We start from the raw sequence: 25230 nt of genomic DNA, 5'->3' as shown, positions 1-25230 counted from the left end.
CTTCAGTAAAAGTAGAGCAGGGCACATTTTCAAGGCCTTTTGTCCATCATCATCAACATTATGAGAAACGTATACTGGTGCTCTTGTAGAGTATACAAGCCTATATGCCTCCAGTTTAAGGCTTTGCATTTTGTTCCACGTTACAAATCACCCTGAATATCAAAAAGCTTCTTCAGGTCATACTAAACAATATAGCCCAAAAGTGGTGCCCCGCAGCAAGGCAGGGCCCTATTTACAAACCCACCAGATCAAAACTCAACCCAAAAGTGCTCCTATAATAGCACTGGGGCCTTTTGGTGAGCTTACCATCCAATGCTACTTTTAGTGGGTTTCCAAAGAATAAACAGGCCTGCCAACCACATCACAGTCCTCTGACTGTCATCGTTGGGTGAGTGTACCCGACGGATGATGTGAGGGCGGAGCGACCGTGACACCGAGGTTTACGGCGAGTTCCCCCCCGCCTGGCTCGGGGGTGGGGTGAACTGGCATTGAAAGGATGGGTGGGGAGGAGGGGGACCTAAACTGACTTGCAGCAGATTCTTTAAAACAGCCACAACAATCCAAAAATGCTCCATGACAAGTCAAATTCTACTCAAATGAAAAAACTGGAGTATTATTAACAAATACCAAAGTGGGAAACTGACAATAAAGTGGCATTTTTTACGCAACCATTAGTTTCCGTAAGCTAGTGGGCATTAAGGACGTAAGCTGAAGCAGCATTTAATAGAATAGATGCGCGCGTTGTTCATGGTAAATTTACATTTTTATTTGGAGTAGAAACAATTGCCGTTTTGCAAAAACTACATAGGCACGAATCATCTTTTAACCCTCAACTCACCAAGCTGCTTAGCAACAGAACTCACTTATTTTACTTCTTATTGGCTCTTGTTGTCTTTATCATCTTCTGATTCCATTAATTGTTGTTCCTAATCACTTTTTATGGAAAAATAACTTAACGAGGATGGTCTCTGCCAGTTGATCCGGTGTCGTTGTCACGTTGAGCATTCAGGCTTCGCAGCAGTAAATCTTCCGGCTCTCAGGCTGTTAGCCACAAGTTTAGCAGCAAAGCATCAATAATAAAATCAAAGCCTCGAATGTTAAAAGACATACTTATATTAGTCGAGTCCCCATATAACTTTATAATCTCCATTGCACTCTTTATACCATATGTAGAGGAGCATTAACACATTTATGCTCAGAAGCATTTAAAAACATCACCGAGGCACAAAGACGTCTGTGACCCCACACAGTTACTTCAAAGTTAACAGCGACTGTTTCATTCATCAAAATGTGTTCATTCTGTTGGCTGTTAGGGAAAATCTAAACACTCGTCTTATTAAATATTAGAATGTACTTGACAGAAAACAATATTTAATGCAGTTAGTTATGCACTGAAATCGGTGGCCTTTCATCCTTGCTGGGTTTCATCACTTGAACATTTATTTTGTGGACATAAGTGTCTCTTGTCTTGGGCTCACAGGTTAGGCGGCTACTTCCTTCTTTGTCTTGTGGTCGATTTTATTTTTCACAATTAATTCCACACCCATTTTTATCATTTTATTTCCCGTTCCCAGAGTCTGCTTGTCATTGTCTGTTTTTACTAAAATCGCTTATGTTGAAACATTATAGAAAGTGTACCTTTCAATTGGTTTCAATTTCTGTCTTACTTCAGTGGCTTCTCAATTAGAACAGCTTGCTTTCTCTATGACACGGTGCAGCAAAGATGTTACCTTATATGGGCGTGGCAGGCTGCTGATCGCAAACGGTGTGCAAGCACCTGTCAGATTATCGAATCGAAATGATTCTGCATTGTGTGCAAAGTACGAACACTTGCAGTGCAGTTGTGTTATTTTTGCTCCTAATTTTGCCCCAGTGAGTATTATAATGGCTGTATTATAAATGGGTACACGTTGGTTTCTGCACTAGTTTGAGTTGTGTTGCTTTAAATAATTACATATAGAATTCAAATATTTAATTACAGGTTTAGAGTGAAGCCGTTTCAGAAGTTTGGCATAACAAGAAATTATTTAATAACCTAAATAATGATTTGGTTGGAGTTTAATTGGGTGTATTTGTTAGACTTAAGTATTTTGAACATAAAATCTTAATTTGACAACTACATGCTGTGCCAAATATTTCCATTATATTATGATAATTTCAGTCCCTGTAATCAACGCAAACTGTTTAGATTTATAAAATATTAGCATTACAGAGTCATCATGTCAGTTGTTTGGTTGCCATTAAAGTGTGATTTTAGTTTTTCTGCCATAATCACTCAGAAGATTTCCTGCATTCGTCGAACAAACGCACTGTTGCGTCTTTCCAGCGTTGCAGCACCGGGCTGGTCAAAATCGACGCTACCAAACTCATAATGCAGTCAATATGGGATGAAGTGATGAAGCACCGTTTGGTGGGTCTGAAGATGAATGCAGTCTTTAAGAAGGCCATTTACATTCAGCAGACAGAAATAAAAACGTAGCTGCAGTCGTTCCCCCAACAGCCATTACGTTGCTAAATTGATTCAGGAGGCTTTAATAAGCCCTTGGCTCCACTCTGCACCTTTTTTAAAATGTATGCAGCGTATTAAAGATGCATGAGATGAATGTGCTCATTGTCTCCTCCGGTGACTGCCTGATCACAGCTCATCATGCTTACATAGTAATTAGCTGCTGGGTTTGGAAGTGTCACCATCCTCTTCATCATCTCTGGAATCAAATATACTCTAAATGCCTTCAAGGATCTGAAACTGGGGCCCGAGTACAAGGCGGCAGGCGGTGGGGGGTGAACGCTGAAGAAAACTATAGAAATGAAAATGAAAATAAAGACTTTTGGGGTCATTAGGAGCTCAAACAAAGTTTACGTACACAGATGCATTCCAGCCATCATTAAAACTAACACAGGCGACCTTGCTGGAGAAAAAAGTAACATGCAAATTTACATGATCAAAATTGTTCAATGTGTTTCCCATTTTCTTGCCCGAACATCAAAATGGACAAAAATGACCGCCAATTGTGATGTGCTGACACATTCTGTAATCAAGATTTGAGAAAGAATCAGGCATCAGAGCAGCAAGAGCCCCAAACCCAAACAGTCTGTACCCACTCACTGTTGTTTAAAAGTTTCTCCATATACTTGTGTATATAAACACTCTGACGCTAGAATATGATTTGGCTTTGAGGGGACTAGCACAAATGGCTTTGGTGACTTACATCATGCTTAGAAGTCTAATCACAGACACTCTTGTCATATCAAGCAGAAAAAGTCCATTTCATAGCGAGCTGCATTTTGAAAAAAAGCAAAAAGGGGGAAAAAGGGAGGGAAGGGTAAACAAGCTTGGCGTTCCACAGTCACCACAGAATTCATCATTCATACAAAAAAATACCCCAAGCCCCAAAGTAGAGCTAATTTAATCCAAGAGGAATAAAACTCCATTTCATAGAAGTCGTCCATTCAGAACACTCAGATTTCCACTGAGCAGAAACCCCCGGCTGAAATTCGAGCAGACACTTTTCGGAAGGAATGCATTCGGTGGGTTGAGGGCCAAAGCTTGCCCTGTAATTTGTGAATGTACAGAAATGTGTGACCGCCGCAGCTCCTCTAAAGATAGAAATCTTTGTCTTATGTCATCGCTGAACCTCAAACTATTTCTAATTGCCCCCATAGCCCCCTTTTCCAAATGAATAGCTACCCATCCAAAGGCTTATGTGTGCATGTCTGAAAATAGCCTGGGAGTTTACACAGGCTAATAGATCATATTCGAGGGGGGAAAAAAAAGAAAAACTTTAAAGAGATCTCGACATATCTGAGACTGTCCCCATCTTCAAAGTGGCTTTTAAGTGGCACTGAAAGCAGTGTGGTTGGCATTTAGAGCCAGGTATACCTTTACAGACCCCAAAGGCTTTGCTGTTTCTCCACTAATAGGGATCATACTCATATTAGTCTTTACAATCTGACTCATTGCACACAGAACCCAAAGCAAGCAGGGTTTCCTTTGGCTTTAAATTCACAGAAGACTTTGTAAAGATTCCACAAAACCTTTGAACTCCTTTTTTTTTTTTTTTATTCGACTTGTCCAGAGTGTCTAAAATGCCCCATTTCAGATTTGTTTTACTGCGGTGCTTCAGACAGACTGTGTGATGCTTTCTGATGCTGAGGAGACCCCTTCTTTTGTTCTGATTCAGGCCAGGAAAACAGATGAAGGCAACTTCTCAACCACAGGTTTTCACAGAGCAACCGTCAGTAAACAATGATGTGATTTCTTGATTTATATCTGAAGGATCTGTTTTCTTTTCATCCCTGAATGCTCAAGAATCTTATACGCTGAGGCCTTTTTGAGGTGGGTCCTGGGTTTCACATGTCCTCCAGGAGTTCTGTCTTGATTTCAGGCTCAGCCCACTCGGATCATTAAAAATCGTTCAGGGGCACGGCGGGCTCCGTCCTCGATGCCTGTGCGGCTGAAACTGTAGAAACTGCATGTTGAAATGTGGAGGTCTAAATGTGACAGGCGCCCGGAGCGCACATTAAGGCTGAGTGGGGTATAGCTGGGGCGTGTGGTCACATATTAATAATGAACTAGGGCAGGAGGATGACTAAAATACCACCAGCATTGTCACTGTCCCAGTCCAGCTGTGCTTTTTTAAAATAGAGGCAGTGTGACAGCTAATCTGATCCGATTTATTTATTGTTTTAATTCAGGGAGGTCAGGTTGTACAGCTCTAAGCTTCTGTGATTTGGAGATTTCTCACATCAGGTAAAAAAAAAAAATACCAACAGTGTCAACACATAAAGCAATTATTTATGCTGCTGTCTTCTGTGAACCAGGGATAAGTGTGATGGTGGCTTTGCTACCATAAAATATTTCTTTTTTTTTTCTCATGTGCTTTCAGTGCGTAATTTTTTTCAAAGCTTTGCTCAAACCCTCTGAACCGCTGTCCTACATTACAAAAAACAAGCAACCACAGACAAGGAGTGTGAGAGTGTTAAAACAAGCCTGCACATTAATATTTCTCACAGCATTCAGCCCAGAAGGAAAGAGAGAGAACGGCACGCAGGTAGAATTTCACAGAATTTATTTAGAGAACTAAAGTTTAGCAACACTTGGCTGGCACTCTGCGCACACGGTTGTGCAACGTTACCATTGTAAATATTAATGAATGTTGCACAGATGCGCCAACAATGATCAACTGATGTTTGCTGATAGCTATTAGGAAATAAAATTGAGTTTTCAGACGATTTTAACATCTTAAAATTTTAGAATGATGTTTATAATGTTTCTGTCTAAGCTCTGCATCCTGCTGTGTGACTGCAGCTCTGATCACTGCGGCAGGAAAGGTTAAGGGAAACCACTCCGACGAGCTACTTAGCTGCTCTCAATTAATTATATTGCAAACAAACAGCGTTAAAAAACTGCACACACACTATGAAAATTTTACTAAAACATATATTCGCTGAATTTAATTCATTAATTATTATTTTACGTTTTGTGGCATTTTTAAATCAAAACTACCAAATTTCTAGAGCGTAATGCTTTCTCTCCTAATCGATCACTCCTCGCCAAACTCAGTAAAATGTGTACACGGTATTTTTAAGCGATGTTTAAAAGCCTGTCTGTGCATTTAAAATGAATTACAGCAGACACACACACACAAAAAAACTCTCAGAGAATTGAATCTATAAATGATGTATGTAGACGCGCAAATATCGCATTTTATTCATTCAGTTGGCTTCAATGAGAAGTTTTTAAACGAATAAATGTGCGTGCTCTAATAAGAATTTTTATTTCCCGACAATAACACATTTTATTGTGATCCGGGCAAATATCTCACACGTGGATGTGAATATGAAAATGCCCGGGGAGCAAATCTCCCACCAGCTAAACAGAAATTCCCCCCAAAAATCAAAAATATGTTTAAGCGTTTGGCCTAAAGTCGAAATTAATTCAGATTTCCGACTCATCTCAGGGAGCAGATAAAAGTTTCCTCTGCAGATGTGAAATGTCTGCTTCTCAGACCGCCGGGGCTGTCAGCGATTGAAAAGGCAAATGCGCCAACTAGTGTCAAAAAGTAGCACGGCGGAAGGCTTTAGCAGGGTGTGCCGTCATTTGATGTAACCCTCAACATTTCTAATGAATTCAGCCTCTGGCACACACGCATTGACTCTGTTATGTTCTTTGATGTGGAAAAAACACATTTGCTTGTTTGCTTTAATTTTTTTTATTGAATTCCGCTCAGTCAATTAAAATGATATGGATCTATCTTAAACCCATAATTTCACTTTATGAAAATTTAGAGATGGTGCGAAGCCTCGAGATATAATAGCGTCTAAAATGAATAAATGAGATTGAAACCGCAGACCTGTGCAGTCTCGGGCCTTCTTTAGATCACTTCCAAACAGCTGAGTTCAGAGGAGGCTGTGTGATAAACCAGCGTGGAGATAAAGGTGCACACCTTTGATCTTATATAATATTTTAACGATTAAGGTGGTGCCCTGTGACACTCGGGATTTACAGTAAATCTCCACAGAAGCCAAACGCAAGATTTATTCTTAAGCGCTATAGTCCATCAAATTCACCATTTAAAGCATCTGCTTATTTCATTAATAGTCATAATAAAAATAATAATTTAAGCAAAAGTATTTGCTTGCATGCTGGTTTTGTTTTCGTAAGTTATATCTGGCGTCTCTTATTCTGAAAAAATAAAATAAAAATAAAACATTTCCTCTTAACGCACGCTGTCTCCTGCTTTCTGTTTCATGTAAAAAGCGTGTGTAGCGCATAAAAACACAGAGAAAAGCAGAGATATGTATCAATAATTTAGATCGTGTGTGTGACAACAGTGCATAGCTGCAGAGGGAGCACCGGCGAGTTTGATTGGTCTGATGAAAGCCCAGCCCAGTAGATTCATTGGTCGAAATCATCTCCACACTCCCAACCACTAAACACTAAAATGACTAGGGTAAAATAATATCGCGGCACTCTGCACCCTGTTCATCCTCACGGCTTCTTCTTGCGCCCTAAAGGATAACTTTTAAAGGAAATCCAACTGGAGCGACAGGATCGTTCCCATTATTCCAGAGTTGTGTTGGTTTTGGGTTTTTTTTTTTTTTTGTGGGAACACCTAAACTGGGATACGGTTGCGAGAACTTTTACGCAAGAAACAGGACATCGCTGTGCTTTAACTGCAGTTTGACTGTAGATATTCGAGTTTGAGAAATTTAATTAGACTTTTTTGTTTTGTTTTGTTTTTAAACCAGCGGTGAAAAAAGTTTCTGGTGAAATCAGCGGGAGGCGTCTGCTTAAAAAGAAAATCGCTGTTTAGTCGAGACATTTTTTTGGTTTTAGTTAGGCGGATTAATTTTTTTAAATATATCGCGCCTGGATTACCTGTGCCAACAGACTCTTACCGATCTGCAGAAAAATATTTGGGAGATTCATTCACTTATTTGCGAGTTTGAGTGAGATCTCGGGCAGTTTGTGGTGCTTATATTCAGTTCTCACGCGGCAGAAAGAAATCCACGGTGTGCGGCAGACGCGAGCACCGATATAAGACAAGCTGAGCGCTGCCGCAGAGCTTTTATTTGCACGTCTTTGCTGAAATTAGAGCAAACCTTGTCGGCTCTGGTGCTGCTCGAGCCGACACATTATGTGCAGATGATCTAGCCACACAGTCACCAGTTTGTAGTTTCTGTTCAGGTAGCGAGGCTCTTTCCACTCTGCGCTCTCGCCTCCAACCTTTGCGCCAACACAGTGGACTCTTGACACCAGCATCGTCTGGAGAGACAGACAAAAACTTTTCCCTCCAAAGAGTTTTGCTCCTCTGATCCGACCCAGTCAGGTGGCACTGACCCAAGCTGTTGTGATGCATATTCCCGTAGAGCCGCCGACCACCAGACGGTTCACGCCGCCCTCCACATCCTTCCCCTGCAGCAAGATTGGAGACAGCAACGGGGCCATGGCCACCGCAGGGCCCATCAGGTCAAGACCGGACACCAGGAACGTGGTGGACGTCCTTGCGGACCACGCGGGCGAGCTGGTCCGGACCGACAGCCCGAACTTCCTCTGCTCTGTGCTGCCGTCTCACTGGAGGTGCAACAAGACGCTCCCCGTGGCTTTCAAGGCAAGACACATCGCTCCTTATTATCATGTGTTATGTTTTTCATTTAATAATTCCCACTGCAGGCCTCTAACTTCCTTAAATGTACGAGTAAAGAAAAAAAAGAAGAACAAAAAATAAATAAATTAAAACCAAGCAAATGGGACTTGAGGAAGTAATCCATTTTCTTTTATTTAGAATTATCTGATGGGATTTTTGGGTGACTTTCAGTTTTTGCTTTGAGTGAAATTTTAAATATCAAATCGTAAAAATAACATTTGCTTTTTTAGGCTTTAAATTGCACAATAAGGGATAAGAAATTTAAGTGCAAGTAGCAAGAGCAGCTGAATTAATATTTTGTACCTTTATGTGTTTCTGGATTACGCAATGTTGACGCTTCCTGAGTCAATTCTTGTGTTTTTATCAGTTAACTGTCTTTGTCATGTGTTCGGATCCGCTCGGATGAGGACATCACAGTCACAGAACGTGTAGTGAAATTTATATGATTTCTTTGTTAACGTGATGACATTGTCTACTTTAAAAAAATCTCCAAGCTGCATAATTCAATCAGCAGTTTATTGTTGACGTTGTGTTCAAATTGTACAATGTACGATTTCTAACTTAATATTACGAAACAGTCGGATGCGGTTTTACGCGCGCATTGAGCACATTTGCTTTGATGACCCGAGTGACCAACATCTTTTTTTCCCTCTCCTGCGCTCAGGTTGTGGCTCTTGGTGACGTCCCCGACGGGACTCTGGTCACCGTGATGGCCGGAAACGACGAGAACTACTCGGCCGAGCTGAGGAACGCCTCGGCTGTAATGAAGAACCAGGTGGCTCGCTTCAACGACCTGCGCTTCGTGGGCAGGAGCGGACGAGGTGAGCGTAACCTCTGAAACTCTCTCTCTCTCTCTTTCTCTCTCTCTCTCGCTCTCTTTCTCTCTCTCTCTCTCTCTCTCTCTCTCTCACACACACACACACACACACACACACACACACACACCGGCCTGCACACAAACGATGAGGGAATGTCTGCGTGTAATGCATTTGAAAACACATAATAATAGATCATATTTCTGGGCACAGAAAAAAACAAACAAAAAACGAGTGACAACATATTATTTTTGAGAGAACGCGGATGATATGAAACTAAATATTTTGCACAGGCTGCACCGCTGCGCGTATTAAAATACAGCTCGCGCATAAATACTTTTCTGTCAGTTTTGGGGATGATTTCTGTTGCTGAGATAATTCTGCAAATGTGGAAGCGTTTATGTTTGGGTACGACGAGTGCCCACACCTTGCCAACTGACGTCCACGGGTGTCATCAGAAACATCTGGCCTGCGTCACGGTATGCAGCTGCAATGTGGCTGTATAATTTTCTTAATCCGAGGGAATACAAATAATCATCGACGTGGTGCAAGTCGGAGGGATGGATGAGAAACCACCGTGCAATTTATGTCCCGGGGCAATTTGTCAAATAATCCCCGCCACCGTTTAGGATGCGTGCATCTTATGGACTATTGCGCACTATTTATCACGGTTATTGCGTTTAATTGCTGTATAAAAATTCCCACGTCAACAGGCTCGTTTCCAGGATGTTGTGGTCAAACCATAGGCCTACCGTGTACCATTTTATGCTATATTGAGAAAATCAAAACAGCGCAAAGTTCAAGTAAATATGGTCAACTTAAATAATAAAAGAGAACGATTTTAAAAGCCTCATCGGAGTCATTTCGCTTCTCTCCGTGAGGCCATTTCTGGATTTTATATTTCTATTTTTTATCTGATTGTCTTTTCCATGATTTTTTTTAAAGTAGTTCGTACCTTTTATTTCTGCAGCCAATTAGCCCACCCACATGAGGATTTTATGTCTGTCTTCCCACTCAGTCTCCATTTAACAAGGGACGCTATTCTCAGAGCCTGGGACGAGCGCCGGACTCCCTGCGTGGTCCAGCCTTCCTCTCTCTGCACTTTGATGCAGAATGGGAGCGAGAGCCTGCCTTGTTGAACAATAAACTCTTGCTGTAAGCTCTTTGGCACAATCTGGAAGACATTCCCTCAATAATCCAAATCATACCCGCAGCCAGACCGTCAAAAGAGAGCCGGTCCTTGGCTTCTTCTCTTTCTTCTTCTTATTATTTAATTTGAATTCAAAGGCTGCAGCAGCGGGACGAAAGCCGGTGATGATTTGAGGTTGAACAAGCGAAGTATTGTTGTGAGAAGAGAGAAAATAAGTTTTGCAGATCATTCTAAACGGTCGTTTACAAAGAAGAATAAATAACACTCATGAACGCGATTTGGTTGCTGTGCTGCAGGAAAGAGCTTCACTCTGACCATCACCGTGTTCACTGGACCGCCTCAGGTGGCCACGTACCACCGCGCCATCAAAGTGACCGTGGACGGACCCCGCGAACCACGCAGTAAGTGCACACGCACACGCACAAAGAGACCCACTCACACTAGCATTATTGCTAAAATGCATTGAGGTGCGATGCTGCACAGCACTGTCAGCGTCGACTCCCGATTCTCTAAGTGTGGGTGTCAGTAAACCTACTGGCTTCTTGAATGTAGATGAGAGTCTTACACTGAGCAGGCCTGAAAGCAAGTGCAAGTGCATTCGTGGGTGTGCAGTGCCTTGGTGAAGGGAGAGCTAGAGAATCAGTTCACACGATCAAGATGTGCTAGAAAATCCAGTTTCCCCTAGATTTCTTTTGGGGTTAAGGCTTGGGTTTTGGGGTTAAGATTAGAGTGAAGTTTGGGTTAAGCTTGGGTTATGGTAAGCCTCTAGAGAATGAATGTAGGGCAATATATTGTCCTCACTTAAATAGTAGGGTAGGCTTGTGTGTCTGTGTGTGTGTGCAGCAGGGGCACAGGGAAGGGCCCTGTCAGAGGAAACTGTAAAGCATATTAAGGCAAAACCCAAGACCACTAAGAGGAGCTGAGTGAGTCTCCAAGCCGCAGGTGGCTCAGCTCAGTGGAACCCTCCTCCTCCTCCTCCTCACTCCTACCTTCTTCAGCGCTGGTCAGAGGGGTCGTACTGTACCTGCCTGCACAACCACATAAGTGGCTCGTTGATTTAACACAGGGCAGACTCCAGCCACCGTTAGCCCTGGCAGGAAGGCACGGCATGCTAAAGCTGTTAGCGCCATCCTTCAGCCACAGCTACATGCTCTTGTGGTTTGATGCTTCTAGTGCGAGGGATGGTGAAAGCAGAGGTACTCAGATGACTCAGTCACTGACGGTTAGAGCTGTATGCGTGCATTTTTATTTTTTAATGAGCTCAAGGTGAGATAGATATGAGAAATAGGATTTTCTGATAGTTTCTATGGAGGAATCTTACTTATCAGGGTTGCTTAGAGGTGGATAACTGTGGCTTATGCGGAAGTGGGTTCTTTAGAACCGGTGAACATGGAGCACACAGGGGACAGAGAGAGTGGCAGCGAGAGCCACATGAAAGGACACGGTTAGCAAAGGGAGCTCAGGGGGCATGGAGTGAGAAGCATCAAGCCCCCCACCCCCACTCCTCACCCTGCCAAACTAAGTGCCGTCTATTTGCAGAGGTATAAAAGAGAACAGCGAGTAGATAATAATAAACGCTGTGTGTGTGTGCGGGCATGGTTTCAATTTGATTGTATTCTGTTCAAATAGAAAAAAAAGAAGCTGAATGTGTGTGCGAGTGCATCAAGTGCATTCTCTGGTTCATCTGCAAGTGTGTCGGTGTGAAATAACTGTGTACGTTAATGCTGTCTCCTGTCTGTCTGTCAACAAGTTACGGCTTCAGCTGAGGCGTCAGAGAGGCCGTGCTACTTTTACACTGGCGCTGGGTGCTATAAAGTAACACTGTTTAATTTAGGGCAGGAGGAATTTAGAGCTCCATTAAACTCTGTTACACTGTGCTGAGAGGAAATTCACAGAATGACAGAAAAGAAACGTCTGAATATGATTTCAATATTCATGAACTCGAACTAAAGCCCCCTCAATTTCAAACACAGACTGGTGGCCTTTTGTGCAAAGGTTAAAATGCACTCTGTGAGGAGACCAGGATAGAGGGAGCATTTTGAAACGCAGCACATTTATATTGTTCATTATGCTGGTTTCAATGTGGTGTGTCTGATCTGAGGCCGAGATGAGCTTAGTTCGTAAAAAAAGAAAGAAAAAAAAACTCAAAATAGAAACCTCACAAGATGAGATTAAGGGCCTCTCTTATTTAAACAAGAAGCACATTCTGAGACTATATCAGACAGAACAGGAACACACACCAACATTCAGACATTATTAGGACCATAAAATTAATCAGATCATTTTCTAACCACAAGGCAGCACATTGCAACTGTGCAACGTGTCGAGCCAAATGTTGCGAGGCGCTTCTGCCAACACACAAAACTGCATTTTTTAAAAATTATGAATGTCATCTCAGAGACAGTTTTACATGCAAAAACTGCTTTTCTTTTGGTTGTTGTTAGTCAACGATTACACACAACGATGCCTGTACACCTTGGTCAGTGCCGGGCTCACCTGTCTGCAGGCTGGCAGGCCGCTAGGCCCGGCCGTGCGGGGCTTTGCAGGCTGTTTGTGTACGGCCTGCATTTGCATTGCTGCCTGTCGAGCCATGGCAGGAGCTGGCAGCGAAGGGAAGGAGGGATTTTAATGTTTACGGATCTAGTCGAGAGAACCTGATGGACAGGACTGCAGCGGTGGCTCGCCTGCGGCAATGTAACAAAGAATGCTATGCTTGAAAGCGCTCGAGCAGTAAGGGAAACACTTACGCTATGAGTACAGTTGTGTACACTAATGTATATCCACATGCCCAGACACACAGCATCACGGTCATGAATGCACACAGACAGAATTCTGTTCCTGAACAGTATTTTTGTCTCCCTTGCTGCTGATTTCCTCATCAAACATCCGGCATTTGTCATCCTAATCCACCCCCACCCCCCAATCTATCTGTCAGACTTTAATATCAAACTTCTGCTGAGCCCAAACTGGAAGCACAACTGTTGATGAAAGCTCTCCCTCCAGTTTCGTCTGAGCTCTAACAAAATATCACATCCAGCAACAAGAGAGGGCATGCTGAGCTAGAAAAAGACAGAAAGGCAAAAAAGGAAAGCAGATGACTGAAGTGTCGAGTCCCTCCCCTGTTTGTCGCTGCTATCAGATGCCTCCACACAACAGCTCATACGCCCGAGCAGGGTTATTCTCACCGATTAATCCCTCAGCTATATTTTTGTTGCCCTTCTCACCACCTCGCTTATACATGACATCAACTGCTGCCTATTTAGCCCCGGGGGAAGGGCCCGTTTGTATTTCTGTATCTCTCAACCTGAAATGAATCAGTTCCCCGAAAGACCTTGCTGTGGGTCAAGGCAGAGAGTTCAGACAAAATAAAGCTCTTTCGTTAAGGCAGACAAATAACAAGTATATGGTGTCAAAAAAATTATATAAATTTAATATCTGACAGCAGATTAGAGACTTGTCTGTGTGTGAGAAATCAGTTCAGCTATGAGTGTGTGTTTGTAATGTCACTAACTAGAAAATAGCTTCCACACATTTTCAGCTGAATCTTAAATATCTAGTTTTAACTCTGCCTCTGCCTCTTTGCCCTGCTGTGGAGATCCCCCCCGCCCTATTTTTTGGAGATATGTGCTGTGCCCCATGTTTCGTTATTAGTAGCACATCATAACCAAGATATTAAAAAACTAAAACCAAACAAAATGATCCATAAAACCTTGATGTGAGCAGTTTCACGTGGGAACTATTTCCTCTTTAACTGAACTGCACCTGCCAACTATGTCAGTATGCAGAAGAAAATGCTTCTCTACCTGCAATAGGAGGGTCACGCTTGTGACAGCGTGTAAACATTAATGCTGTAACTCAACTGAGCTGTAATACTATCTAGCTGCGTGTTTCCTTTGGTTGGCGGGTGCGCTTCGGTAGAAACAAAATAGTTCCTATGTGAAACCGCTCCCAATGAGGTTTGTGGATTTTTTTTTTTGAGTAACCGTGTCGTGGTTGCTGTTGAGTTTTTCAAATGAATTTTCGAGTGCCATCTCATTTAATCAGAGTAATATAATCAAGACGGATAAATAACACTAGAAGCGAAACGATGAATATGAACTGTTAGATAGATTGGCTCATTATTTTTTGTGCACGTATGAGGTGATGAGATTTGCACAGACTGTTGTTTGCTGAATGCTGAAGATGCGGCAGCTCGTTCCACCTGAGCGACGTCAAAGTGCTCATTTGTCTTGTGATACTTGAGAATGATACACGTGAAAACATCGTAACCACTAACAGAATTACACAGCATACGTGCAGTACCTGTATACATACAGCCAGAGCTGACACACTTTCCCACCAACACAGGCCCACGCATCCAAAATCACACAAGTACTGTCGTGTTTTGTTGCCTGTGTTTACTCGGTTGGGTGTGTTCCTACAGCTCCATGAGGAGAATGGTGGGCGTAGGGAGGTAGTCAGGGAGGGAGGGGAGGGGGTCGGGTGCATGTTAGAGTTGGCGGGTTGATTTTATTTGCATTTGGCACACAGACTGTACAAAGTATGCAAATAGACAAACAATGACATTTGCTGTGTTATTTTTCCTGTGATATTGCAGTCGCTCTGCAAAGTAAACAAAGAGATAGCATGAATGCTGCTGCGTATGCATTTGCGTGTGCGGGTGCCCAGCTTATGCACCTGCCAGGTGCATCTCTTTAAGTGCAGCCACGCCCATGCTCCGCAGATCACATGAAAGGATCCCCCTCGGTGCGAATTGCTCTCTCAAAGAAAACTTTGATGTTTGAAAATGGAGATGGGTGTCTTTGAAAGAAAGGCCTACAGGTGTATCAGTGCCACGGGAGGGGGGGGGAAGCGGCGTGAGTGATGCCGGGTGCTTTCCTGACTACGAGATGTTATAACCTGGAGACATAGCAGCCTGCTCATGCACACAGTCACACATACACAGACAAATAGTGGCGAGCCTCAACGATCAACCTCATGACCACCTAATTTATGATTTGGTTGAGACGAGAGTCTGCCTCAACACCACACAGAAACAGATGGGAACTGATAAAGGGCAGATTTTATATCTTTTCGAAGAAATGACATTCAGTGGCGTCTGCACTGACTGGAGCCTGTCGACTGTGGTCTTTCTCCCCCCCGGGGTCACTCCAGATGCATCATACTTGGCTTCAGTGATTAGACGTAGAACAAATAGTGGCTAACTGATAAATCCACTGGAATGCAGTGGTACATATTGAATAGTTCTGAACTGATTTCAGAGAGGAACTCGTGTACTGGGACAAATCATCCACCGCATTTTGAGCTTTCAGACTTGTGACGGGAAGCAGATGAGGGCCATATCATGCATATCCGTAAGCTTTAGAAGCAGCCACTTGGCTGCTAATTATTTTCTCATGTCTTTTTTCGTTGTGAGTGTAACATGATCAAATTTTGTCGTGGGAGGATAAATAAAGGACTGAGATGGAAGCTCTCTGACCACTGTTGCCACCTTAACCACATCTAGAAGCTTTGAGGCCAATTCTCTTTGAGGACGAGACGCGCACTCGTGCATTCACACACAGTTGTAGGTAATCCTGCTTAAGCTTTTGCACTTAGGCTTTCCTGTGAAAGCAGAGCTAATTAGTTTAAATACCTCGGCCGAATTGTGATATAAACAAAGAAATTGCAGCCATTAGCCAATCACGGGCACCGTTTTTTCTCCTCTTCTCCCTTTGCTGCCTCTGTTTGTTGTTCGGCATGTTGCTGCAGTGTCAATGCACAAGTTTCAGCTGTATGAGGAAAAAGAAGAACATTGTCCACATTTTGAAACAGTGCAGTGAATCCTCCTCCTTCAGGCCGGCTGATGACTGTTGGAGGCACACACACACACACACACACACACACACACACACACACACACACACACACACACACACACACACACACACACACACACACACACACACACACAAGCTTTGGGGTAAAATGCCCTTTCTTTTTCCACTCAGACACAAATTTCCTCCCCATATTCACTGACGGCGAATAGAACAGCAGGACGTCCCAGGAATTACCAAATTATTTACAGAGGTCCCAGACGGCACTTTTAATTCAGTCTTATGATGCAAGCAGAAGACACATTCTCATAATCAAATAAGAAGTCGGGCCAACATCTCCACTCAGCTCTCTCCACCTACCCACTCCCCTGCAAACTCAGCAGCCAAGCGTCTTTCCTGTTTACTTACCTATGACTTGAAGTAAAATGCCCACTCTGTGTGTGCTCACTCTTCCTTATTTACACTGACCCATACAGGAGGGAGCCATTACGACCTTTCAGCTGTAATTCAATAAAAGTTCCGATCTGCATTTAGAAAAATAAATGGCCCATGAGTGGAGGAATATTTTTCTCCCCCGCTGGATTATGACAATAAACCGTTTTCTGCGTTGGGGCAAAGAGTGCGAGGGGTGGGTGGGGGGGCGGTTTGTGGGAAGAAGGCACCTGCTGGTTACTGGAAAAGACGCTGTGTACCACCACCCTGCGGTTTGGATATTTATTTCTTCAGGCCTTAATGGTTAGGAACAGTGAGCAAATAATAGGTGCAGCAAGAACTTTTCTTTTGCTTCCAGCAGTGGAGAAAGTTGTAATTCTGTAGGTAAACACAGACTGGAATCATCAGAGCAAAGGAGAGGTCAGTCTTGTAACCTTGACACTTCTGCAACAGTCCACCAAGAGCATTAAAAAAAAAAACAAAACAGACACACAGAGAAAGAACTGAAAGTAAAAAAAATAAATAAAAAAATTTATGCGTGCCTACATGATGGAAAATTCACACATTTTACATTTCACACATTTGCTCTGACCCACCTGGAATCTTAATCTTGTCATTCAGTGGAACTCTGTGTGTTTGCGTGTGTGTTTAGGGGCAAATGCACTCATTTTTGCACATAATTGTGTGTGAGCTACTATGCACGGAGGTGTGAACGCAAAGCCGTTTGACACATCTGCTGGCGTTGCATTGATGTATGTGACAGCAGCAGCTTGTCTTCCTTTCCCACAGCTCTGCGAGGCCCCCACCTTTCACCCAGCACCTCGCTACTTAGAGCGACCTGACTACCACGCAGACGCGAGCGTAAACACACACACAGATGTGCACAACAACCTCATTCACCGTTTGAGCTAAAATAACACACTCAGAGCAGCTTATTGCTTTAATATGATCTGTCACCCGAGCCAAATAGGCCTTCTGTGCACAACAAGGCCAAAGCAGCAGCAGCACTGCAAAGTCTGCAGGCATTCAGCCAAAAGGCCTGCAAAACAGCTCCACTCATATCACCCCCCAACACGCCTCAGAAGACAGTTACACACACACACACACAAAAGTACAGAAAGGCCAGACAAAAGAGGGATGATTGCTCTCAATGTGCTACGGGCCTTGCTGTATTGTTCTAGAATCTGGGTATACTATTTTGGCACCCCCTCACCCTCTTTGCCTGCCTCAACCTGCCTCGCTGCAGGGCTGTCCTTGTGTGGCACTGCTTCTGTTCCACACACACACACACACACACACACACACACACACACACACACACACACACACACACACACACACACACACACACACACACACACGCAAAGCACTTTATCCCCTTATCAGAAAAGGAAGGCTTCGCTCTTTGCTCAAACAGTCTCATGTAGCAACTTCCGTTGTGAGCAGCTTGTGTTAGGCCTACGAGGGGGATTTTCACAGTGCTGATGTCCCCAGAGACAGGCTGATGCATCTGCCTCAGGGACCAGACGGTCCCCCAGCTGTGGCCGTAGAGGATGATAAAAGCATGCCACAACTTTTGTTGACGTCCCCCTGAAAGCCTAAATAATGTTTCCGCAAAAAAAAAAAGAAAAAACTAACTAAAACTAACTAAAAGCGCTGCTGTGTTTATGATAGACACTTTAGCTCACACTTATATCCAGAGATACAGTTTGTCATTATCATGAAGTGAGCGCACAGAGTTGTAAAACTTTACGCATTTATTCATAAGGACGTACGGGAGCGTTATGTAAATGAGTTTAAAGCAGTGTAATGTCTGAGTGTGGCAAGCATCGACTCATTTAGGCCCAGACGAGACAGCCACAATCACCAGCCAAGGGTAAAACCCACATCCTTCAGGGTCAGCCTCAAAACAAGAACTTTGATTTGCCCCACTGTAAATACCCAATGGTGTGATTGGTGGCCTTGGGAAGCACAGAGCCAAATGCACTGCTGCAGAAAAGTGTTTTGGGCTGTGCTCATAATAGAACGAAAAGGGAAGTAAACGAAAAGGGTGGCAGAAAGAAGCAGGGTGGGAACGTGACGGGGGGGGGTTCAGGTCCACTAGAGAGGAGGAAGAGGAAGACAGGTGTACAAGGTTTTGCTCAACACATGTTGAAACGTCCCCAGTGTCTGTTGAGGGCAAACGGAAGTTTGCTCGCAGGCAAGTAGGCCCCACTGCAACATGTGTTCAACTGTCACCCCGGTACACTGTCGAGTTTCAGAAGTTAGATAAGGATGCAGCTTGTTTTCATATCTTTTCAAGACTTTAGTTTCAGTGCGCTAGCACAAAAAACAAGGGCTTCCCTGACCTAAAACTTGTGGTATTATTAAAATGATTCAATAATGCAACAAAAAAAGCTCACCCAGCTGCCATTTTGTGTACTTTGCGCTGGACTCGGGAGTGCTCCTTACACTACCCAAACATTGTTTTTTTATGCAATTCAATACCATGCATACATAGACAGTCCAGACATAGTTTTCACTGTGATACATGCACTCCACATTAATTCTTGTCTGTTATCAGGGGCCTATCAAGTCCATTTATACGACGAAAACAAATATTTACACTTCAAATATATTCACTGCAGAGCTGGGTCACAGCCAAAGCACGTATTGGCCTTTGCTGTTCAGATAGAGTTTCACTTTGTCCCTGAAAAAGAACCCAGCCCTTAACTAAAAAGGGCTTGTGTTTAATGTGTCTCCCTTTGGACGGCAACATATGTTTCTTTCTTTTAAAGGAGGCAGAGACAGACAGACAGACAGAAAACGAGAGGAGAAGTAGAGAAAAGTGCGAGGGTGAAGGAAGGAAACAGGTCGCACTGGGTGATCGTTCAGCTGTGGCATCGTGTTAAAGTCCTGGCAGTCACCTCGCTGAGCAAACACTGCCTCCCTGTTGAGCTGATACGGGTTTTGTGAAGGGAAGGCTGGGCAACGCTCGGTGGAGATTGTTCGTGCGGTCTGGTCTTCGAAACGCCCACGTGCAGTGTGAGGAAGAACATAACTTTACACTTTTCGCACGTTTTACACCTGAACTTACCTCAAAATGCTTCAAAGCACAGACACAAAAGAGCAAAGCAATGCTGCAGTGAAGATAAAACACTATCAGGAAATAAAAGCACACACACACACATACACACGCGAAACAAAGCAGGGCTGGGAACGGCACACCCATCTCTTCAAAACACAGCCATCGCCTTTCACTACATTGTTAATACCAGACATTTTATATCAAGCATTTTATTTGTTCTTCATAGACTTCCATAATGCTTTCAGATGATGCGACCACTACTCTGAGAGGAGGCTAGTAAATCTACAACCTTTAGCATCCATTTTCAGCTCTGGATGCATATTGAGCGCTGCTGTTTAGGCCTCATGTGTGCATTGCCTCCCATCTCCCAGCTCTATCTTGTGGTTATGATATCATAGAGAGAAAAACAAAGGCATTCTTTCCTAAGTGCACACTAACACATTAAATATTCATCTGACCACAGAAACCCCTCTGAAATGGGGCTGGTGTGGAGCACCGGCACCCCTCTGGCCCTCCAAGCCCTGCAGAGTAGAAGTCAAATGTTGGCGGTTGGACTTGACACAAAGCAGCTATAGCCGGGGTCAGCTGGCCAAAGAGACTCTTATGCGGATCATTTAGACAGCTATTAAAACTTTTCTACAGGGAGCAACAGTTTTCTTTTTAAGACACTTGCCATGTGCAGAAATGGCAAAATTCCTGCTTCAAGCTACACGGGCAGTCCGAAGCTCATGCCCTACCACCTCTGATCACAATTTCCCAGTAAGGCTTACAGGCTCACACAGACAAAAGGGACGAGGAGTAAAACTGAGAGGAGGTGCCGAAAGCTTCAAGCCACCTCCCAGTCGACGTGCAATGTTTAGAGCAACTGCAAGGCCAGGGTTAATGAGCGCCAGGTCTTGTTCTAATGATGCCACCGCTCGCTCACTCCTTCCAAACATCGCCCTCTCACAAGCCACTAAACCCCCTGCTGGAAGCTGCGAACAGTGTGTCGCTAAAGCATCCCTGCCAACTGGAACTGGGCCACGGGATCCACAGCTCAAGTGTGTTCATGTGCATGTTTGTGGGTAACTGAATGATCACTTTCATCCCTAAAGAGTCAGCCAATTCATCTCAGACCACCAGTGGCCACAGAAAAACTGACCAATTATCATTTTTTTCCCCCGTGCTGCCTGTCTTTTTTTCCAACCAGAGAGCAGTGGGATGTATCATTTCCCCGACCTCAGCCGTTTGAGGTGGTGTAAATCTCTTAATAACTACACAAGGACACATATAGGGGCTATATTTGGAGGACTGCTTCCCCTGGCCGCCCCTGCTCTGGCTTGGAACAGACAGTAGCCACAGTGTCTATGTGGGTTATGGAGCCTGTACCAGGCGCTGTGTGTGTGTGTGTGTGTGTGTGTGCAGAGAGAGAGAAGTATTCTGGCTTCTACCTTCCATCAAAGTTTAAAAAGAAGGCCACATGTGAATAAAAATGATATTACAGAGCGTGCAAGAGCGTACGAGTCTATCCGGGATTTGTTCTGAGTAACAGCACAGAGCAAAGTGGCAGGCCAGAGGGTGGACTCAGTCACACACACTCACACAAACAGCTGCAGAGCAGCAACACGACTCCTGTCTCTGCTCCTACAGATTAGTCATGACTGACTCTTTTTCTTCTCACACATTTAAAGTTTCATCCAACTCCTAATGAGTGAATGAAGAGCGACAATTTTGATTTGAGTGCCTGCTTGTGTTCACATTATGTCGGAACATCACCCCTCCGTGTATGTGGCTGCCTGCGTGTGCGTACGGGGAGGGGGCTTCAAAGCTTGATATTTCTATATAGTTTGTAAAGAGAGGCCGGAAGCGAGGCGGTGGGCACAAACAAATGGACAGAGCGGTAAACGAGAGGAAACTTTACCCATGGGTCAGCCTCGGAGGGAAGATATATTGCCCATGGGTCAGTGCAGAGAAAGGACGGGCAAAATCCATATTGGTCCGTCTGCCTTGCCCCGTTTATATAGTGATAAAATATTCAAATCCAGCCATTACTTCACATTAGGCCACTCTGTAGAGATGCCAGGGAGAAAACCACAGAATGTATACATGCCGGTTCACACACAGTTTTGGTGCATTGATAGTTACATTAAAATGTCTTCCTCCCATTAGAGGCACAGCCCTCATCCGCACTCACGTCTGACATTTAAGGTGTGTTCACATGTGTATTTGTACATGAGTGCGTCTGCATAAAAGGCATGATCAGAGGTTTTTTCTCATCTCATCGTTTCCCTGAACAGGGCATCAAAGTGATATGGGGGCTAAGTGTGTGCGGGTTAGGTACTCGGTTGGATTAAAGAAGCGCTGCTTCGCTTCTTAGAGTTAAGTCTCACCTCCTGCACACAGACACGCGCTAAAGTCTCTTTCTCTTTCCCTTCTCTTCGTTATGTTTAACAGCGATGACTGCATGGTCTGCTAACCTCGTCTGGGTGTTTCCTTCTGACTAAGTGCTGTGTCAGTCAGACCTGAATTTGCGTGGGTGTGGGTGTGAGAGACGAGTGGTTATTGGGGATAGATGCACTCACTTTTTTTCTTTTCTTTTAATCTTGTTAAAAAGACCAACAAAAGCACTTTTGTCCACTGCTGCACTCCTGCAGCAGTTGGTAGTGTGTTGTTTCTTAGACTTTAGGTTCAGGGAAACAAAATTCCTCCAGTAATTATTTTTGACCACTTACGCTATCGTTATCTGCGGATGACGTGGCAGCAGGTGCAGCTTGTATAACATTTAGTGTCTAGCCAATGTATTTCAAGGTCTGCTGACATTCTAATAATATTTTTGTATGTGGAAGCTGAAAACACGGTGACGGTCTCTTGCTCTCTCTCTCTTTTTTAAATATGAATATATATATATATACATATATATATATATAAATGAATTGCACTGAAGCATACTGATGCTCGTCACAGTCCAAACTAATTTTACACTAATTACAGTTTAGACAGGAAAAGTTGTTTTGCCAGGATGTGTCAAACCGCTGTGCTCCAGAAAGAAATTAGGGAGAAGGGGAATTTTCTAATAGGACTCTTGTTATTGTGTTTGCTATTTTTGTACAAGCCTGGCAACAAGTGCCAGTTTTCCAGGTTGTGTAGGAGGTAAAATGTGCAAGTGCTTGACTTTCTCTCCTCCTCATGTCTTTCTTTCAGGGCACAGGGTGAAGTTAGAAGACCCCCAGAAGATGCAGTTCTCAGACAGGCTGTCAGAGATCGAACGCTACCAGCGGAGTATGAGGATAGGCCCAGGAAACACCAATCCTCGCCAAATCCACCAACCCCACCTTGGCACCACACCAGGTAAGGAGGTCCACTGACATATACGAGTACAACCAGCAAACTTTCACATCTCTTTCGAAAGTACTAGTTGTGAAACTGTGACGCTGAATGAGTGTGTGTAGGGAAAATTCACAAACGTAATTTGCTGTTACTTTCGTGCTGACCTTTATTTATGATTCAACTTTGACCCTTTTTATTGATAGTTTTAGGCCTTTGCTTGACTCTGAGCACACACACACACACACACACACACACACACACACACACACATCTGAAAAACTCAACATGGCTACATCTAAAAATACACAAATGTTGTTGTGAGTAATTTTATTTGTTGGAGCCATTTTCTTCTACTGAGCTACACCCACAAAGCATCACTGTGCATCTACCTGTGACGGGAAGCTCGTAAACATTAATGGCGACCCACATTATTTAGCTTCATGACAGACTTAGATCAGCTGAAAGAAACGACTTCCTGCTCCTACTATCGCGATACTGTAGACAAAACAAAGTGTGCATATTTTTAACCGTGTTTATCTAATTTTCCACAAACATATTTAAGAGAAGAAAGTCATCTACAGCCCATATTTTCAAAAATGAGTTAGAAGGAAGAATATGTACACTTTAATTTGGCCCTTTAATGACTTAGAACTGAAAATCTCCTTTAATAAGCCGAACATATTTGGTTTAATTTGGCTGAAGTAATTGAATCTGTTCATATGTCAGCACAGCACACGCTGTTCACCTCACCCTGAGCTAAGCCAAGAGACTTTCATGTTCTCCGCAAACTTTCCTGAGGTCTGTTCCACTAATCTGAGAGCTGTTATGTGTTGGCCGTTCGAGGGGAAGCTCATGTCAGCTTTGTCCCCGGATGCCCTGCGCTGGTGGGTCTGGGCCCCACAGTGCGCGGGGTAGAATCTGCAGCCAGGTGGCACGGCCGCCGCTGCCAGCCGAGCTTGGCCAAGTTGCCGAAGCTGGCCTCCGCACACCGTGCAACTACAGCCTCAGGAATGTAGCAGCCTTCCGCTACCTTGGCAATCACGTCAGTCTGAGACTGTCCGAATGTGTAGGGGTGCGGGGGAAGCTGGGGGGAGAGCTGAGAGTCAGACAGAGGTGGTGCGACTGGAGGGGAGGAGGCTGTGTGTCAGCTGTGGACAGCTGCGTGGGTGAGGATGACTCTTCCCTCTCTGTTGGAGCCTCTTTAACAGGAAGCACACATGCCTGAACGCAAACTTCGGCCCACTCTCTGGTTCTCATGCTGGCTAATGAATCTCATTACCTTTGTATCAGCATGCTGCTGTGTACAGGAGGGCTTGTTTGGGACCTCTGAGCCGTGTGTGGGTGGAACACTATCAGTGTGCACACTGTTTGGCCTTGTGCTTAGCTTAGCCAGCGCTGACTCACCAGTATGGGGCTATCTTACAGCTGACTGCAGAGAACACGGGGTCTTTCACCCTTCTCTCCCCTGTCCTTACTTACTGTTGATATCGCTTTTGTTCCCCTGTACGGCGTGTACCCAGATGAAAACACGTCAGCCATTTTAGAAACACCAGCGACAGGTTATGCTGAAACTAAACGGTGCGGCTCTTCGACACAATACAGTCACTGTGATGATCATTTTTTGACGGCTCAGGGTTTGCCGTGCGCACCGCAGGCTGCCTGCCAATAAAAAGACCCCTGCAGCAAAGCTCACACTTTAGGTTTCTGACTTGAAAAGTGGGCGGGGGGAGCGCATGGGCGGGCCGGCGGGGATGCACGCCAATCGGCGGGGAGGTGTACAGACACGGTCCAGACAGCAGACGAAGCGCTCGGCTCTCGTCTGCCTCACGCAGGATTAGGGCAGGAATTAGACTTGCCTGGCTTCAAAGGCCTGCAATGTTGCAACACACACATGTAGTCGGAGAGCAGACACAACACGCTAACATCTCTTGGAAGTGTCAAGATAAGTTAAAGGCCTTGAGCTTCAAGTTACAGCTGCCGGTGACTCGAGGCTGTCTATAAGAAGCGCATGTGAGTGAGACAGACGAGGGGAAGGGCTGTAAAAACCACACACCTTAATCTGTGGTATTACCATCGTGACGGCACACCGCAGGGCAAGAGTGGTAAAATAATTAAATAACAGAGGAGAGAGCCTTTCTCCCTCCCACCTCATCTATCCGCTGGCTGAGCGGCAGCCCGTGGATGTATGTTGTGGCACGGGTCCCGCAGAGTGGTCCCGTATGCGCAGGAATCGCGCACAGACAACAGCACGACAGCATTACGAGCAAAGCTCAAACAAAAATAGACTTGTTGTAATAAATCCCATCCAGAGACACAGGGAGGTGTTTACATATCAACAACACACACGTCTCTGCTTTTGACAATCCCTGCCAGATGCTGTTGTACTTTGCAGATACTTTAAGTCCCGAAGCCTGTTTGTTTGAGAATTGCCGGGTGATAGATCGCCCATCAACATGTTATAATTAAATGGATTCCCTTCTTGCTGTTACAAAAG

The 25230-nt window shown here is 44.2% G+C and overlaps 1 protein-coding gene across 2 annotated transcripts in view; it reads left to right on the top strand.

The window, feature by feature from the left end:
* runx3 (RUNX family transcription factor 3) overlaps window positions 1-25230 on the top strand; it is a 48766-nt gene that overhangs the window by 11623 nt on the left and 11913 nt on the right. For both annotated transcript variants that reach the window (XM_085390715.1, XM_085390714.1), the window contains 4 exons: window positions 7873-8114; window positions 8815-8971; window positions 10412-10516; window positions 22611-22757. In XM_085390715.1, coding sequence (XP_085246841.1) covers window positions 7873-8114; window positions 8815-8971; window positions 10412-10516; window positions 22611-22757 — 651 coding nt within the window. The remainder of the gene's footprint in view (window positions 1-7872; window positions 8115-8814; window positions 8972-10411; window positions 10517-22610; window positions 22758-25230) is intronic.

This window comes from Rhamphochromis longiceps, linkage group LG19, assembly GCF_057381845.1.
Source record: "Rhamphochromis longiceps isolate RC_006_pf linkage group LG19, R_longiceps_female_GT1.1, whole genome shotgun sequence".
In the NCBI taxonomy this organism is placed as follows: domain Eukaryota; kingdom Metazoa; phylum Chordata; class Actinopteri; order Cichliformes; family Cichlidae; genus Rhamphochromis; species Rhamphochromis longiceps.
The sequence above is the reverse complement of the archived record's forward strand: the minus strand, read 5'-3'. Positions and strand labels throughout refer to the sequence as shown.